Source organism: Saccoglossus kowalevskii, chromosome 12 (genome assembly GCF_978046115.1).
Source record: "Saccoglossus kowalevskii chromosome 12, keSacKowa6.1, whole genome shotgun sequence".
In the NCBI taxonomy this organism is placed as follows: domain Eukaryota; kingdom Metazoa; phylum Hemichordata; class Enteropneusta; family Harrimaniidae; genus Saccoglossus; species Saccoglossus kowalevskii.
This window is the reverse complement of record NC_140652.1, coordinates 14,789,316-14,805,352: the sequence shown is the minus strand read 5'-3', so window position 1 is coordinate 14,805,352 and position 16,037 is coordinate 14,789,316. Positions and strand designations below refer to the sequence as shown.

Genomic DNA, 16,037 nt, shown 5'->3' with positions numbered 1-16,037 from the left:
GCAGCAGTGCGTATTTATCTCATGTTCTGTGTTTCACATGTATCAATTTTTAAGCTGTTTTTTACTGTTACAGCACAATGCAATACAATACGCATTGTATTGTACACTATATACGGAATTTAGACATTCACATTTTAGTTCATTCAATCTGATCTTTTACACTCATTGAAAACCAAATGATATATTAATGTTATTGTTCTCCTTCATAGTTGCATTCTTAGACAGCCACAGTACTGAGCATAGCATACACCTGTGTATAAAATAACCAGGACAGGCAATGGCAGGTGTTGATCACTTCTTGGATTTTTTATGGTCATTGGCAGAGGAAATTGGCAGAGATGGTAAGAGAAAACATTATGTTATGAATTCTTTTGAAAGTAGTGTAGATAGTAAAGAAGCTTACTATTCTCCATCAAAGATGTTTTTATGGACAAGATCCAACACTGTAACAATATATTTTTGGGATTATAGTGATTTCATTTCCATATGGGTAGGTTTTTTAGGAAAAGTGCTTGCCCATTGCAGATAACTCAACAAATTATTTTGTTACTTACACATTTATTGAAATTAGTATTAGTTTTATTACAGCAAGGCACTTGTCGAGCAAAACACTTGTATTTCTTTCGAATGAAAGTTTATGTCGTTATGTCGTGTGTCAAATGACCACATAATAATCGTGTGTGATCCAATGTGGGACGCGTTTTTTTCTGGACCATGTCACATGATTGGCACATTTCTTCAATTTAAAACGACGATTGCTCCATTTGTTCTCAGAGTATATTTCGCTACAAAAGGCTCCATGAGAATATGTTTTCATTGATATTTGACAGGTTCAATCACTATTTCTGTAAAGACAGCATTTGGAAAAAAGGCATATTGATTTATTTGGCATCGTGATATAGGTTAAGGGTTCAAAATGACGACACTTCACTCGATGTTAATGTTATTTGTATATATTTAATAGCAATACAGTGTTATATCTGCGTTAATATCTGTCTTTATTTGTTTCATCAGATATCATTACAATGGTTGGTTTGACTGCTGCATTAGAAGAACCTATTGGAAAGAATGCAAGAGAGCAACTCGAAAATAAAAAAGCGGCTGCTTTGTTTCAGAAGTTGTGCGAAACAGGACATCTAACAAAAAATAATCCATCTACACTAATCTACTTACTTAAGAAAGCAAATCTAGTAGCTTTAGCTAGACAAGTAGAAGTCAGATTTAGAATAGGATTTGATGTAGAGGTGACCCCCGAACAATTCAAGGCTGAAGTAGATTTAGAAGAAAAGAAAAAGTAAGAAGGAACAACGTGACACGCTTAAAAGTATAAGATAAAAAATCTTTCACGATTATGTCACATGTTAATGTGTTAATTTACAATGGTCTGACAACCGAAAAATTCAGGGCTGAAGTAGGATTAAGAAAAAAGAATAAAAAAGTGAAGACGCTGTTCAGAATAAAAATGCCTTTAATATTTGTGTCACATACAATTATTAACTCAATGAGCTAAAACATATAATTACCTGCATTATACATGGCTATATAGTATACTGCGTTTAATGTGCATTGTATCTTTACATTTTTTAGAATTACGTGGCAATATATGTATATTCATTCGTAAACGTATTTGTGCTATGTGACTACTTATAATCGCTAAGCAACCGTTATGTATTACGGCCAAAATAAGTTAAATCTTTTTTTTCAGTCACGTTTAACGACGTATCAAATGGAGAGGAGTTTGTTTTTTGTGTTCGTAAATAATTACATGTATTACAACATTAGCATAATTCTATGCGTTTACATTTACTATCACTTCGGATATCAGTAATAACAAATAATGTTTCAAAATCACTTTCTGTTTGACCAGTGGAAAGATAAAGTAAAAAAATGAATATTTCAAGCTTATTTTAAGATTACGTTTCAAGAATAATTTTCGATTTTATTTATTAAATTAATATGAAAAAAATACATTTTTTGCGAAACAGTAATGCCTATACAAATCATTTCAGGAAATAAAAATAAGGCGCACTTCTTCAATGCTATTGTATACATATTCTTTTGAGCATTCAGACAGCATTTGCTTTTCCTTTTCTGATCGATGTGGGAAGGAGCGGACTGCACATGACTACTTTTCCTGGGTATGTTAGTAGAAGACTCAATTTGAAATGCTATGACATGTACATTCTGTCAAACGCTTGTGTTAAATTATCTCAAATCGAGTTGTAATGTTTTTGTTCTGCTAAACTTCATGTTTGGCAACATTTCTTCATGAATTGGAACAATTCGGTTATTGGGTGGATTATACAACATGAAATAATACATCGGTTTCCCTCCTCCTAAAACAAACTCAAGTAGTAGAGCACACATTGCACTTCCTTGGACATTGCAATCAAAATCCAATGATATTTTCCATTCGAACAATGCTCTGCTTCCTCATAACAGTTCAATTATGATAGTGTTGTACAGAATGAGACTGCACTCCTGTAGCTACAATTTTTTTTCCACGAAATGTTATCCCCGGTTTTCGTCCCTGAGATTTTGTTCGCTGGAATTTATGTCCCCCAGATTTCATACACGGGGATTATGTGGCCGGTATTATTTATGCGTAAATTCATTTCTTGATTTGTTGTCGGCAGGATCATGGAGATAATAGTAGATATCATTTTTAGTTCCATGTCTGGATGTTGTAAACGGGAATTTTGAATCCTGGATATATTTGCGGAAACTTTTTACTAGTCAATTTTGTCGCCTAGATGTTATACACTTATTGTTTCCTCAGAATGTTATCGCGGGGATTGTTTTGTATTTGGGTGCTCTTTCAGCAGAGATTTCGGGCGAATCTTGTATCGTTTCGTTAATGTTCATTCATTTGCATTGCGTCGCATGTATTTGTTTTATTGTGCCCAATAAATATATAGTCGAGAATTTATGAGATCCTAAATTTTCGTCTATGAATTTGTTGGAGTTTTCATTTTAGGCTCACTTTTCAATGATACCATCAATATCAGAGCTCAATGATTTTATTATATATTCCTCGCTTATGACATGAATGAATTTGCATTGTTTTGCCATGATTTAATATTCCTGACATTGATCTCATGTTGTTAGTAGTTTTAAAGTTGAGACAACTCGGACATTAAATTAGAAGAAGTTTCGGCAAGAAAACAAACGTGATCAAAAGGTATCGGGTAGAAAAAGCAGGATGAAACCCGGGAATGGATAAATGCCATGGACATTATGTAATTTAGTACGCATAAGGTCAGTCCTTCTTAGAGGGACTGTGCTCTATCTATATATGAACTTCAGTTCGGACGGTCAGTCAAATAAAATAAAAGATCTGATCAAGTTTGTGATACTAGAGCGGAAATACATCGAAGGCACGTCAGCCTTCAAAAAATACATTTGTCCATATTTGTGTCATACCAGTACGAATGAGACGGGAATTCTGCAGTCAACGATCAACTGTACAGGCAACGGGTACCATCACAGCAGACAGTTGCGATATTGTAATGTTTGAGAACTTCTGAAAAACAGATTTCCATCATAGTTGAGAAATTCTGGATAAGGCTACACCGATTTAATTTTATGGGTGTCATCCGCGCGCGCATTAGTTTTCGCCTGTTCTCAAAAAAAAAATCTCCTACGACGAGTGTCCACAGATCGGTTTTCTGTCCGGAACTTGTCGACTCATATTGTCGCAAAGCGCCGACTTGTCGTAAAACTCGTTTTGGACTACCCCAAAACTTCGCTGGTTCCCGGCGTCCTTTGCGAATGGTAGGTAGGACGCAGGTAACCAATCTCCTCCCCATAGGCATTTGCGCTTTACGTAATAGTTCCTCTTCCACAGGCATCCTTCAATTTCGTGGTCAATCACCTCACTACGCACAGCCATTTTCTTGTACCTGGTACATCTGAAAACGTACTACAAAAATTGGGAAAAAACGTATGTGACATCCGAAATATTTATTAATGTCAGACGTCAGTAAAAACGTAAATACGAACCATTTTATCGCGGACTATGTTTTGCAAGGCAATGTTACTGTAGTGAAATGGCGCACGTGATACACTAAAACTTGGAAGAAAAAACGTTATGTTATCGTATATAGTTGGAAAAGAAACATTAAAGACTAATTGCACTGACAAAAGTTTCCTAACATTTCCGTTCATCTCGTATTCTGGTGAATATTTCAATACTATTTCTGGCTTGAACGGGTTCGATTTTGCGCGTCTAACAGCAATAGAACACAAAGGTCTAGTAAGTTTATAAAGTTAGTCATTTATTGTAGAAACTAATATTTTGGCATGTAGGAAAAGATTGCACTTTTCTAGCGCAAGTCATGTATATTTTAATTTAATTAACTGAACATTTTATTCGGAGTCGGGGCGAGAAACGTCTTATTAAAGTGATTAAAGTAACCAAGTGACTTACGCATAGTTTTGTTAACCGACAGGGTCTTGTAGTTCGCACATATTCGAATATGCAAATGAGTTTTATGCAAAGCTGCTTTGTGCAGTGATGACAAATAATGCGCATCGAACTGTGCGGAGTTCGGCAGGTAACTAGTAATCGCCATATTGTTCCATTTGGGCCGGTTTTCCGGCCGGAAGGCACGTGACTGAGTGACGTAATTTGAAAACTTTCCAAGTTCCGTTCTGCGTAAACATGTCTCAAATACTACAATAAAGCCATGCACAAACATACTGCCTGCTTAGATTTACACATTTGAGATGTTTCTGACATTCCTCGCTGTTTCTGTGAAAATTTATAACAAAAGAAACAGTTTTTTATTCATCCAACTTTTGAAAGTAAAAGGAAACCTCTGAACGGCCACGAGCGTGAGCGCTGCCGTCAGGTAACCAAGGGAAATAGAACAAGCAACGAGAAAGTGACGGACCAATCAGAATGCCGGATTCATTACTAGTCACCGGCCTCTTGTGGCTAGGTACGCCATGACACTTGAGGTGGGAACCACCAACCTCAAAACCAAACTCCGCACAGTTAGATGCGCGTTACGTAAAGCGCAAAGACCTATGGGAAAGAGATTGCCTCAAAACATGCAAATTTTGCCATAAATGATCCAACATGGCGACCACACCACTAAAATATGTGAGCATAACAGTTCAGAGGTGAAACGGAAGGATTGTTGTAGACTGGTACGCAATTGACATTGGCCAGGGAGACGTTTTTACAGCTATACGAGAGGTCGGTAGTGGCAAGCGAGTTTCGCCCAGACAACTTTGAGAACATATTGTCTAGAATGGCTGTCCCGCGTTTCTTCTGCAATGTCGAGAGAAATGGAAGAGGAGTGGAGGTGTATGGTGGCCTAAAAGTCGGTCAGGCGACAAATCAGTTCGGTTTCTTTATCCGCACTGAAGTCGACAAAACTGCAACGAAAGCAGCAGAAGCTCCTTGGCCGAAGTCCCCTTAATGAGTGAAGAAAATTTTCTTCTTATTTTTTTTTCATTTTCTGATTCGGATAATTTGCTTGCACACACATTCAGTAATATTTTGATCATATGACGCATTTTCATCAAGATACATGTACATAATTTTCTGCATCCAAATTTTTGTTGACTCTCTGTTGGTGTTTTTTTTTCCATATCGAGCCTCTTATAATTTGTTACAGAGTTGAAGTAGTTCTTGAGCATTTGTGTTTGCTCTCAGCAATATACTCTCAACGGCAATCCCAAAAGGTCTCACAATCAACTCAGTCAATCAACTAATTTAACGTATGAATCAACAAGGTGGAAATTAGTTTTTATTCAAAAAATTAAGTGAATTGAGGGTGCTATTACTCACTCTTCTCAACACAGCATATATCAAGGTTGGCATAACAACAATATAAAAGAGGGTACATATAAACACACAATTATATATTAGTTCAATGTCCTTAACATATGATTTTTGGACTAGATACATGCATTTAAGATAACTCTAAAGAGTATTTGCTTACAATTAGAATTATACAAGATTTTCATCTTGTAGTAAGTGAATCGTCCAGCGGCCTGTACCGCAGCAGCTCCTTTCGAGTTCAAGGGTCTTACTGTGTTCAAAGAGTTTATTCCGTTGTCAGGGGCAACAGGCAAGTAATTGCCCGTTGCTTCAGTGATTAGAGCAGGTAGAGGCGAGATATAGGTCGATTAGTCTTACCATGTTCGGTTTTGAATTCAACAACACGAACAAATCCCTCAGCTCCAGGTAGAAGTTTAGTAACTCATGCGTGTAAGATTCACACGTTTAGTAACATCTTCATGAATCAACACAATTTCTCCAATACAAACACGATTTGTTGTGGATACTTTAATTTCGTTCAAATGTCGCCCAGTAAGGAAAGTCAGATATATTTACCCAGCGTATGCAGAAACCATTCTGCAATGTAGAGAGGTACTGCACTCGATTGTTAGCAGTAATGATATTCAGTTCGAAATTAGGGTTAGAATTACTGGCGTTGATTTGAGGCAGACTTCGTAGTGGACGACCATTTTGGAGATGGGACGGCGTCAGGGGTGATAAATCATGACAATTGGCATCAAATAAGTCAAGGGTCTGTCATTTACTGCAGATTCCACTTCGGATAATAAAGTTGATAATTCAATAAAAGCTAGGTTTAGAGCGGCGTGCGGTAACGCGACGTATTGCAAATAGGAACGAGGTAATACAGAGATCAGTCAATAATTCAAGATGGGTCGCACGTGTTGTACAACATGTAAACAAACAAACAAACGTACGATTCGAGAACAGTTCCGTTGTATGGCTTTTTAACAAACAAATGTCCGGTAAAATCCACAAAATTCCAATGGCGCGGCTCCCCTAACTCTAAACTTCGGTAGGGCAGTTTGAATTGGTCGCGGCTATGGGAGACCATCTACTTTCCTGCAAACAACACAATGTCGTAGCGTGTTGTTTACATGACGTCGTATCGCTAGGATCAAATATCGTTCGCTTATCTTTGTAGCTGTAGTAACGGGCCCACCATGTTCTAGTCGCTTATGAGCATCGCGGATAATCAGAGTGGTATAGGGATTATTTCATTTGAGTAGAATTGGATGTACTGTCCAAGAAGGTAGAGAAGTATTTTGTGTTTAGAAGTGTTTCTCCGACACGTAGTATTGAGCAGTCATCAATATATAATCGTAATTGATATTGCAATTGTCCAATCGATTTTTGTTTATGCTGTAGCGACTGTTGTTCAGCTTCGTAATGTTTACCTTATACATATTTGACCCACTGCTTTTCAGCGTTATTTATTTCTTCCGGTGAAGGCGATATACTTTCTGGCTATGTTGAGCTGCGTAGATTTACGTGCGATTTTAGCTTCTCGGTGAAACAAAGTACGCATGCAGTGACGATCAGTAGTCGGGACAGACGACTGAATTTAGAAATGTCAATGATATTTGGAATATCAATTTTTTTCTTAGTCGATTCGGTTTCATTGATGTTCGAAGTTTCCAAAGTTTTGGCGCAGTTTGATACAATGGAAACTGTCCGGGTAATTTAGGTAGTGTTCGGTACAGTAGAAAAATCAAGACGTCGATCAGTTTGAGTATTGTCCACGGAAATGTGATTGAAGAAGATAGAGTCTTTTGATTTTGTCAATGTTGGTTACATGAACACTAAGGTTTATGTCACGAGTAGTTTCGGTCACGATTGTATCTTGAATGAGATTGGTTCGTGCGTTTTCCTGTCCTTCATACACGCTTTCGTCTCTGGGCACACACACTTGAATATCAGCGGCACGGTTACACTTTCGTCGTCGATTTCACAATGTTTCGCTGATTTGGATGATGACTTTTCGGATACATCTTCAGCATCAAACAACTTGCATTCCGGCCATTTCTCTCAATCAGACAACCAGCTTGGTCCCATCCTCCATAGAGTAGATTGTTCTAAATCTTCTGGGGATAATCCTCGGGTGAGAAGGATTAGATACAGTGGGTACATGTCGAAATTCTTGATTACGTTTTAGAATTCAGAATTTCTCAATGAACGATACGGCGACGAAGACGTCATGTTCCTACAACTGCTCCCATTAATTCGAGACGGGGAAGAGTAAGAGATTGTTTTTTCACGAGACAAGATTCGCCAGTTTCCGTGAGTATATACGCGGTTGCTCCATATGCACGCATGGAGGCATCAGAGAATACATGAAGCTCGACATTATTTACAGCAGTAGTGAAATATTGTCGCGGTATATCGATATTGCAAATGTTATGAAGGTCTTTCGTAGAAATTTCCTTTCATCCAAGAGTTCACTAGCAATAGGTTGATCCCAGTCATGATTACTTTTCAAGAGAGACTATATGATTAATTTCGCTTGAATGTGTACAGGTGTAGATAGACCAAGTGGGTTATATACCCTGGCAAATTAAGCCACGATTTCACGTTACTTCGTTTAAAGACGGTATCGCAGTTGTTTAAATTTTCATTGTATCATTATGAGTATTCCACTGTAATCCCAATATACCAACATTGGTAACGGTAAGTTAATCAGAAATAATGCTGAATAAATGGGATTGAAGTTTTAGAGTAGTTGAAGGATTGAGATGAGAATATCAACTAATCGAATCAAAAATATTAATATAGTTCAAACAATCAGTTGTAACCTGCTGACGAGTTTACTTGTAGAGGTTACCAATGTGCTTGTGGAATGTTGTAAGTTCCACAACTAAATCCACATTCGATCATGGTCTCTGCACCAACATTATGTGGTGGGTGAGATATAGTTGCGTTGTGTAGAGTAATAGACGTCCATGAGACAAAATCAGAACCCTAGAAACGATTGGCTGATTTGTAAATAACGTGGTTATTGTCTCCACGTCCGTCGGCGTCTAGTCGTTTTAATTTGTTCTCTGAGAAAATTTATAGTTTTTTTTATTGCAAAACCTAAGTAGAAAGTCTAGTTTTTAGCGAGAGTCGTGGGTATTTCAGCATCGAGATACTTAATTTCAATTGCGGAGAAGTTCATATCTTGTTACAGTGGTCAACAGACGATTGTTTGATAGAGGGTTCGTCATTAATGGCACTGTTTATCTTACGTTGCGTGAAAATCATGTAATGGCTGTCGCTTCAACTTTGTACTGTGGAATGCGACATTTCAGTTCAATTGTGGAAGGTTGAATTTTACGACTTAAATTAAGTTGGACCATAATAAAAAAACTAAATGTATCAAAGTGTAGGGTTGCATTTATTTGCAAAGGTCGTTACTGTTGGCTATTTTTGTGACCTGAAACCATAAATAGTTGTGGTGTTATGCAAAACGATGCTTGGTATGATAACGTGCACTAATAGCAGACGAGGTGACCTGGCACTGCAAACCGTATTCAGTCATAAATTTAGTTCACACGCTAATGATTTGCTGACATTTAAATTCGTAGTTGCTTGTGAATATTAAATATATCAGTGAATTTATCAGTTTAGTAAATGCCTTCTGAATTCGAACCTATAAGGACGTTTTAAAATATCCACCCGAGACATGTGAAGAGGCATGCAAAGTTACATTTTGATTACCGCCGTTTCGATTTTCTAGACTGGTATGTCAAAAATAGTTTAAATACATACACTCTTTGTTCCACGATATGAGCACCCCTCTTCTCTGTTATGGAGAATATGTAATAATTGTTGTTGAAGAAAAAATCTTTCACACATTTATTGTTACTTTTTTAGGAGAGTTAATATAGGCTGATTTGTAGATATTATGGTCACTGTCTTCATGTCCGATGGCATCAAGTCGTTTCGACCCAGCCTTCTGTTTTATGAGAGCATTTTTAGCATTTGTTAAAAGACCTAACTAAGAAGTCTTAGTTTCCGCTAGAGAATCGAGGCACTTAATTAAAATGGCGGAGAAGTTTATATAGATGTTACAGTTCACTACACAAAATGTTTTAATCAAGGATCTGTCAATAATGGCACTGTTTATCTTATGTGGAGTGAAAATCATAAAATGGCTGTTCAACTTTATACTGACATATTAATAAAGTTTAGTGTAATAATTGTTTAGTACACTTTTTTGTTTTTGGTGTTTATCTTAAGTTTATACAATGTTACCATCCTTTCGATTTAATCGACTATATTTTAACCCAGACTGCCATGATAGTAGGAAGATAATTTTTATTCATACACTGTTTGTTCCATGATACAAGGAAAATATTCGGAGAATTACACCTCATCTCTGTTCGGAGAATTTGTCTTGGTTGTTGTTAAAACATATCACCTAAGACACAATTGTACGTCGCCTATTACGAGGGTTATGATCGGCTAATTTGTAGATAACGCGGTCACTGTCGCCGGTTCGTTGGCGTCGGGTCGTTTCTACCCAGCATTTTGTTTTCTGAGTGAATTGTTGGCATTTTGTTTGCAAGACTTAATTAGAAAGTCTAGTTCTCGCGAGAGTGGTGAGTATTTCAGAATCGAGACATTTAATCCAAATTAAAGAAGTTCATATGTTGTTATAGTGGCCTACAGACTATGGCTTGATCAAGGGTCCGTCATTAATACCACTGCTTATCTAACGTTGCGTGGAAATCTGAAAATGGCTGATGTTTCATCTTTGTACTGTAGAATAGCGACATTTTAGTCCATTTGTAGAAAGGTGAATTTTACCAATTAAATTAAGTTGGACCATAATCAAAAAAAAAATAATGTATCAAAGTTCAGGGTTGCATTATGTTTCCAAAGGAATATTTGAGAATCGAGACACTTAATTTAAATTGCGGAGAAGTACATATAGTTGTTACAGCGCACTATACAAAATGTTTTGGATTTTGCTTCAACTTTGTACTGATATATAATATAGATGAACGTTTAGCGTGACAATTCTTAAGTGCATTTTTTGTTTGCGGCGTCTTCTCTGAATATGTTTCTTGAATTGGCCAAATCTCTGTTTCCGCAGCACCCTTTATGCAATTTTACCGACGTTTTTATTTAATCGATTACATTTTAACCCAGACTTGCATAATCGACCCAGGTTTTGATTTTATCAATCCTATGTTGAGGTAGCGTCACCAATAAACCATAAATAGTTGTGGTGTTATGCAAAACGATGATTGGTTTGATAACGCGCAAAATTGGCAGACAAGATGGCTGACACTGCTGACTATAGTCACTCATATAATTAATCCACGCCCTATTGATTTTCCAAAAAACAAATCGAATTTTACTTGAGATTATTAAATATATATCTGAATATATCAGTTTCGTAAATGCCTTCTAAATTCAAGAACATACGATTTTTTTTAAGTATTCAAGTAGGACACAAGAAGATGGATGACAGGCTCGAGTCCGGTTACCTCCGTTTCAATTTTCCAGACTGGTACGGTGAAGTTGAAAAACTTTAGTTACTTGCACTATTTTTTCTACGATATGAGTAGACCGCCTCCGCTTTAAGGGGGGTATGTCATAATTATTGATAACTATATGAACTTTGACACAATGTACGTCACTTATTACAAACGTTACAATTGGCTGAACTGTAGATAACGTGATCATTGTTTCCAGGCCCATTGGCGTTGAGTCGTTTCTACCAAGCTGTGCTCTTAGGAGAATTGTTAGTAGCTTCCCTGTTACACCGAATAAGTGGACAAACAACAAGCAAGTATACGTCATTGTACAGAGGTGAGTATTTGAGAATAGCGACATTTTAGTGCAGTTGTGGAAGGGTGAATTTTACCATTTAAATTACGTTGGTCCTAATCAAAAAACTAAGTGTATCAAAGTTTAGGGTTGCATTATGTTTGCAAAGGTCGTCACTGTTGGCTATGTTTGTCACCTGATACCATAAATAGTTGTGGTGTTGTGCAAAACGATGTTTGGTATGATAACATGCACTAAAGCCAGACGAAGGGACCTGGCACTGCAACTAATAGTCAGTCGTAAATTTAGTTCACCCGCTAATGATTTGCTCAAATTTAAATTTGGAGTTGCTTGTAAATATTAAATATATCGGTGAATATATCCGTTTAGTAAATGCCTTAAGAAGTCGATTCTATGAGGACATTTTTAAATATTAGCCTATAACATGAGGAGAAGGATTAGAAGTTAGAGTTTGATTATATTTTCTCCGTTATAGAGAGTGTCATATTTGTTGTAGAAAAAATAAGTTTTGACACATTGTACGTTACTTTTTTTACACGATTTGTTGAAAACGTGGTCACTGTCTCTATGTCCGTTGGCGTCAAGCCGTTTCTACCCAGCTTTTTGTTTTATGAGAAAATGTCTTAGTTTTAATTAATTCAGGTCAATTTTATCAAGGGTCCGACATTATTAACACTGTTTATCTTACGTGGCGTGATAATCAGAATATAGCTGTTGCTTCAAAGTTGTACTGACATATAACATAGTATAGTGTGACAATACTTTAGTACAATTCATATGAATATTTATTTTTTTTGGAATTGGCCAAATCTGTCTTTCCAAAGTACCATTTATACATTTTCACCATCCGTTTAAGTTAATCTACTCTATTTTTACTCATACTGCCATGATAGTAGTAAACTAATTTATATTCATATACTGTTTGTTCCACGATATAAGAAACATATTCGGCGAATTGCACCCCTCTCTGTTCGCAGAATTCGTCATGATTGTTGTTAAACAAATCACCATAGACACAATTGTACGTCACCTATTACGAGGATTACGATTGGCTGATTTGTAGATAATGTGTTCATTGTCTCCAGGTCCATTGGCGTCGAGTCGTTCCTACCCAGCATTTTCTTTTCGGCAAATTTCTTTAACATTTTTCTACAGGACTTAAGTAGGAAGTCTAGTTTTCGCGACAGTGGTGAGTATTTACTTTTTTTCTAGAGTAACTATATGCTGATTTGTAGATAACGTGGTCATTGTCTGCATGTAGGTTTGCAACAAGCCAATTCTACCCAGCCTTTTGTTTTATGAAAGACTTTTTAGCATTTTTTAAAGACCTGACTAAGAAGTCTTAGTTTTCGCGGTATTTGAAAATCGAGACCCTTAATTCAAATTGCGGATAAGTTCATACAGTTGTTATAGTGTACTACACAAAATGTTTTGATCAAGGGTCCGTTATTAATGACACTGTTTATCTTACGTTCCGTGAGAATCAGAGAATGGCTGTTGCTTCAAGTTTGTACTGACATATAACTAGAGTTTAGTGTGATAATTCTTTGGTACAATTTTTGTTTGCGGTGTCTTATCTTAGTTCATTCAATTTTACCATCCTTTCGATTTAATCGACTATATATTTACTCTGACTGTCGTGATAGTAGTAAAATAATGTATAATCATGCACTGTTTTTTCTATGATATAAGGAACATATTCGGCGAATTACACACCCACTCTGTTCGCAGAATTTGTCATGGTTGTTGTTTAAACAAATCACCATGGACACAATTGTACGTCACCTATTACGAGGGTTACGATTGGCTAGTTTGTAGATAACGTGGTCATCGTGTCCTGGTCCATTGGCGTTGAGTCCTTTCTACCCAACATTTTCTTTTCGGCAAAAATTTTTAACATTTTTCTACAGGACTTAAGTAGGAAGTCTAGTTTTCGCGACAGTGGTGAGTATTTACTTTTTTTCTAGAGTAACTATATACTGATTTGTAGATAACGTGGTCATTGCCTCCATGTAGGTTTGTATCAAGCCAATTCTACCCAGCCTTTTGTTTTACGAAAGACTTTTTAGCATTTTTTAAAGACCTAACTAAGAAGTCTTAGTTTTCGCGTGTATTTGAAAATCGAGACCCTTAACTCAAATTGCGGATAAGTTCATACAGTTGTTATAGAGTACTACACAATATGTTTTGATCAAGGGTCCGTTATTAATGACACTGTTTATATTACGTGCCGTGAAAATCAGAGAATGGTTGTTGCTTCAAGTTTGTACTGACATATAACTAGAGTTTAGTGTGATAATTCTTTGGTACAATTTTTGTTTGTTGTGTCTTATCTTAGTTCATACAATTTTACCATCCTTTCGATTTAATCGACTATATATCTACCCAGACTGTCATGATAGTAGTAAAATAATGTATAATCATGCACTGTTTTTTCTATGATATAAGGAACATATTCGGCGAATTACACACCCACTCTGTTCGCAGAATTTGTCATGGTTGTTGTTTAAACAAATCACCATGGACACAGTTGTACGTCACCTATTACGAGGGTTACGATTGGCTAGTTTGTAGATAACGTGGTCATCGTGTCCTGGTCCGTTGGCGTTGAGTCGTTTCTACCCGGCATTTTGTTTGCTGAGAACATTTTTAGCATTTTATTTACAGAACTCAAGTAGTAAATCTAGTTTTTGCGAGAGTGGTGAGTATTTCAGAATAGAGACATTTAATTTTAATTGCGGAGAAGTTCACACGGTTGTTATCGTCATTAATGGTACTGTTTATCTTACGTGGCGTGAAAATCAGAGAATTGCTGTTGCTTCAACTTTGTACTGTCATACAACTAGAGTTTAGTGTGATAATTCTTTGGTACAATTTTTGTTTTTGGTGTCTTATCTTAGTTCATACAATGTTACCATTCTTTCGATTTAATCGACTATATTTTTACACAGACTGTCATGATAGTAGTAAAATAATGTATAATCATGCACTGTTTTTTTCTATGATATAAGGAACATATTCGGCGAATTACACCCCCTCTCTGTTCGCAGAATTTGTCATGGTTGTTGTTTAAACAAATCACCATGGACACAATTGTACGTCACCTATTACGAGGGTTATGATTGGCTAGTTTGTAGATAACGTGGTCATTGTGTTCTGGTCCGTTGGCGTTGAGTCGTTTCTACCCAGCATTTTGTTTGCTGAGAAAACTTTTAGTATTTTTATTACAGAACTCAATTAGTAAGTCTAGTTTTTGCGAGAGTGGTGAGTATTTCAGAATAGGGACATTTAATTTAAATTGCGGAGAAGTTCATACGGTTGTTGTCGTCATTACTGCCACTGTTTATCTTACGTGTCGTGAAAATCAGAGAATGGCTGTTGCTTCAAATTTGTACTGACAAATAACTGAAGTTTAGTGTGATAATTCTTTAGTGCAATTTTTGTTTGCGGTGTCTTATCTTATGTTTATACAATTTTTCCATCTTTTCTATTTAATCGACTATATTCTTACCCATACTGCCATGATAGTAGTAAACTAATTTATATTCATACACAGTTTGTTTCATGATATAATGAACATATTGTCATGGTTGTTGTTTAAACAAATCACTATTGACACAATTGTACGTCACCTATTACGAGGGTCACGATTTGCTGATTTGTAGATAACGTAGTCATTGTCTCCAGGTCCGTTGGCGTCGAGTCGTTTCTACCCAGCGTTTTGTTTTCTGCGAGAATTTTTAGCATTTTTTTAAAAGACATAATTAGGAAGTCTGGTTCTCGCAACAGTGGTGAGTATTTGAGAACCGAGACATTTCATTTAAATTGCGGAGAAGTTAATATGGTTGTTATAGTGAACTCCAGACACTGGCTTGATCTGGGTCCGTCACTCATGGCACTGTTTAACATACGTGGCGTAAAAATCAGAAAATGGCTGTTGTCTCAACTTTGTACTGACATATAACATAAACTAAAATTTAGTGTGACAATTCTTTAGTGCATTTTTTTCCGTGACTCATCTGAATTTTTTTATTTTACTTGAATTGGACAAATCTGTCTTTCCACAGCACCGTTTATGCATTTTTACCGTCGTTTCAATTCAATTGACTACATTCTTACCCAGATTGGCATGATATAAAATGGCCGTTGCTTCAACTCTGTTCTGACATATAACGTAGACTAAAGTTCAGTGTGACAATTCGTTAGTGCAATTTTTATTTACGGTGTGTCATCTGAATATTTCTCATAACTTTGCCAAATCTGTCTTTTTGCTGCGCCCTACACGTAATTTCACCCTCGTTTCGCTTCAATCGACTACATTCCTACCCAAACTGGCACCAAAATATTAAACTAATTTATTTTCATACACTGTTTGTTCTATATTATAAGGGAAATTTTCGAAGAATTACACCCCCTCGCAGTTCGGAGAATTTGTCATGGTTATTTT

General features: G+C 36.5%; 1 protein-coding gene across 1 annotated transcript; it reads left to right on the top strand.

Annotated features, from left to right (window-relative positions):
- Nucleotides 1–270: 270 nt before the first annotated feature.
- On the top strand, nt 271–1,478 carry LOC146735551 (uncharacterized). The gene is made up of 2 exons (XM_085506149.1): nt 271–341; nt 1,015–1,478. Exons 1-2 carry the CDS (start codon nt 278–280, stop codon nt 1,296–1,298), a joined length of 348 nt encoding a protein of 115 aa, XP_085362275.1. The 5' UTR covers nt 271–277; the 3' UTR covers nt 1,299–1,478.
- Nucleotides 1,479–16,037: the final 14,559 nt, after the last annotated feature.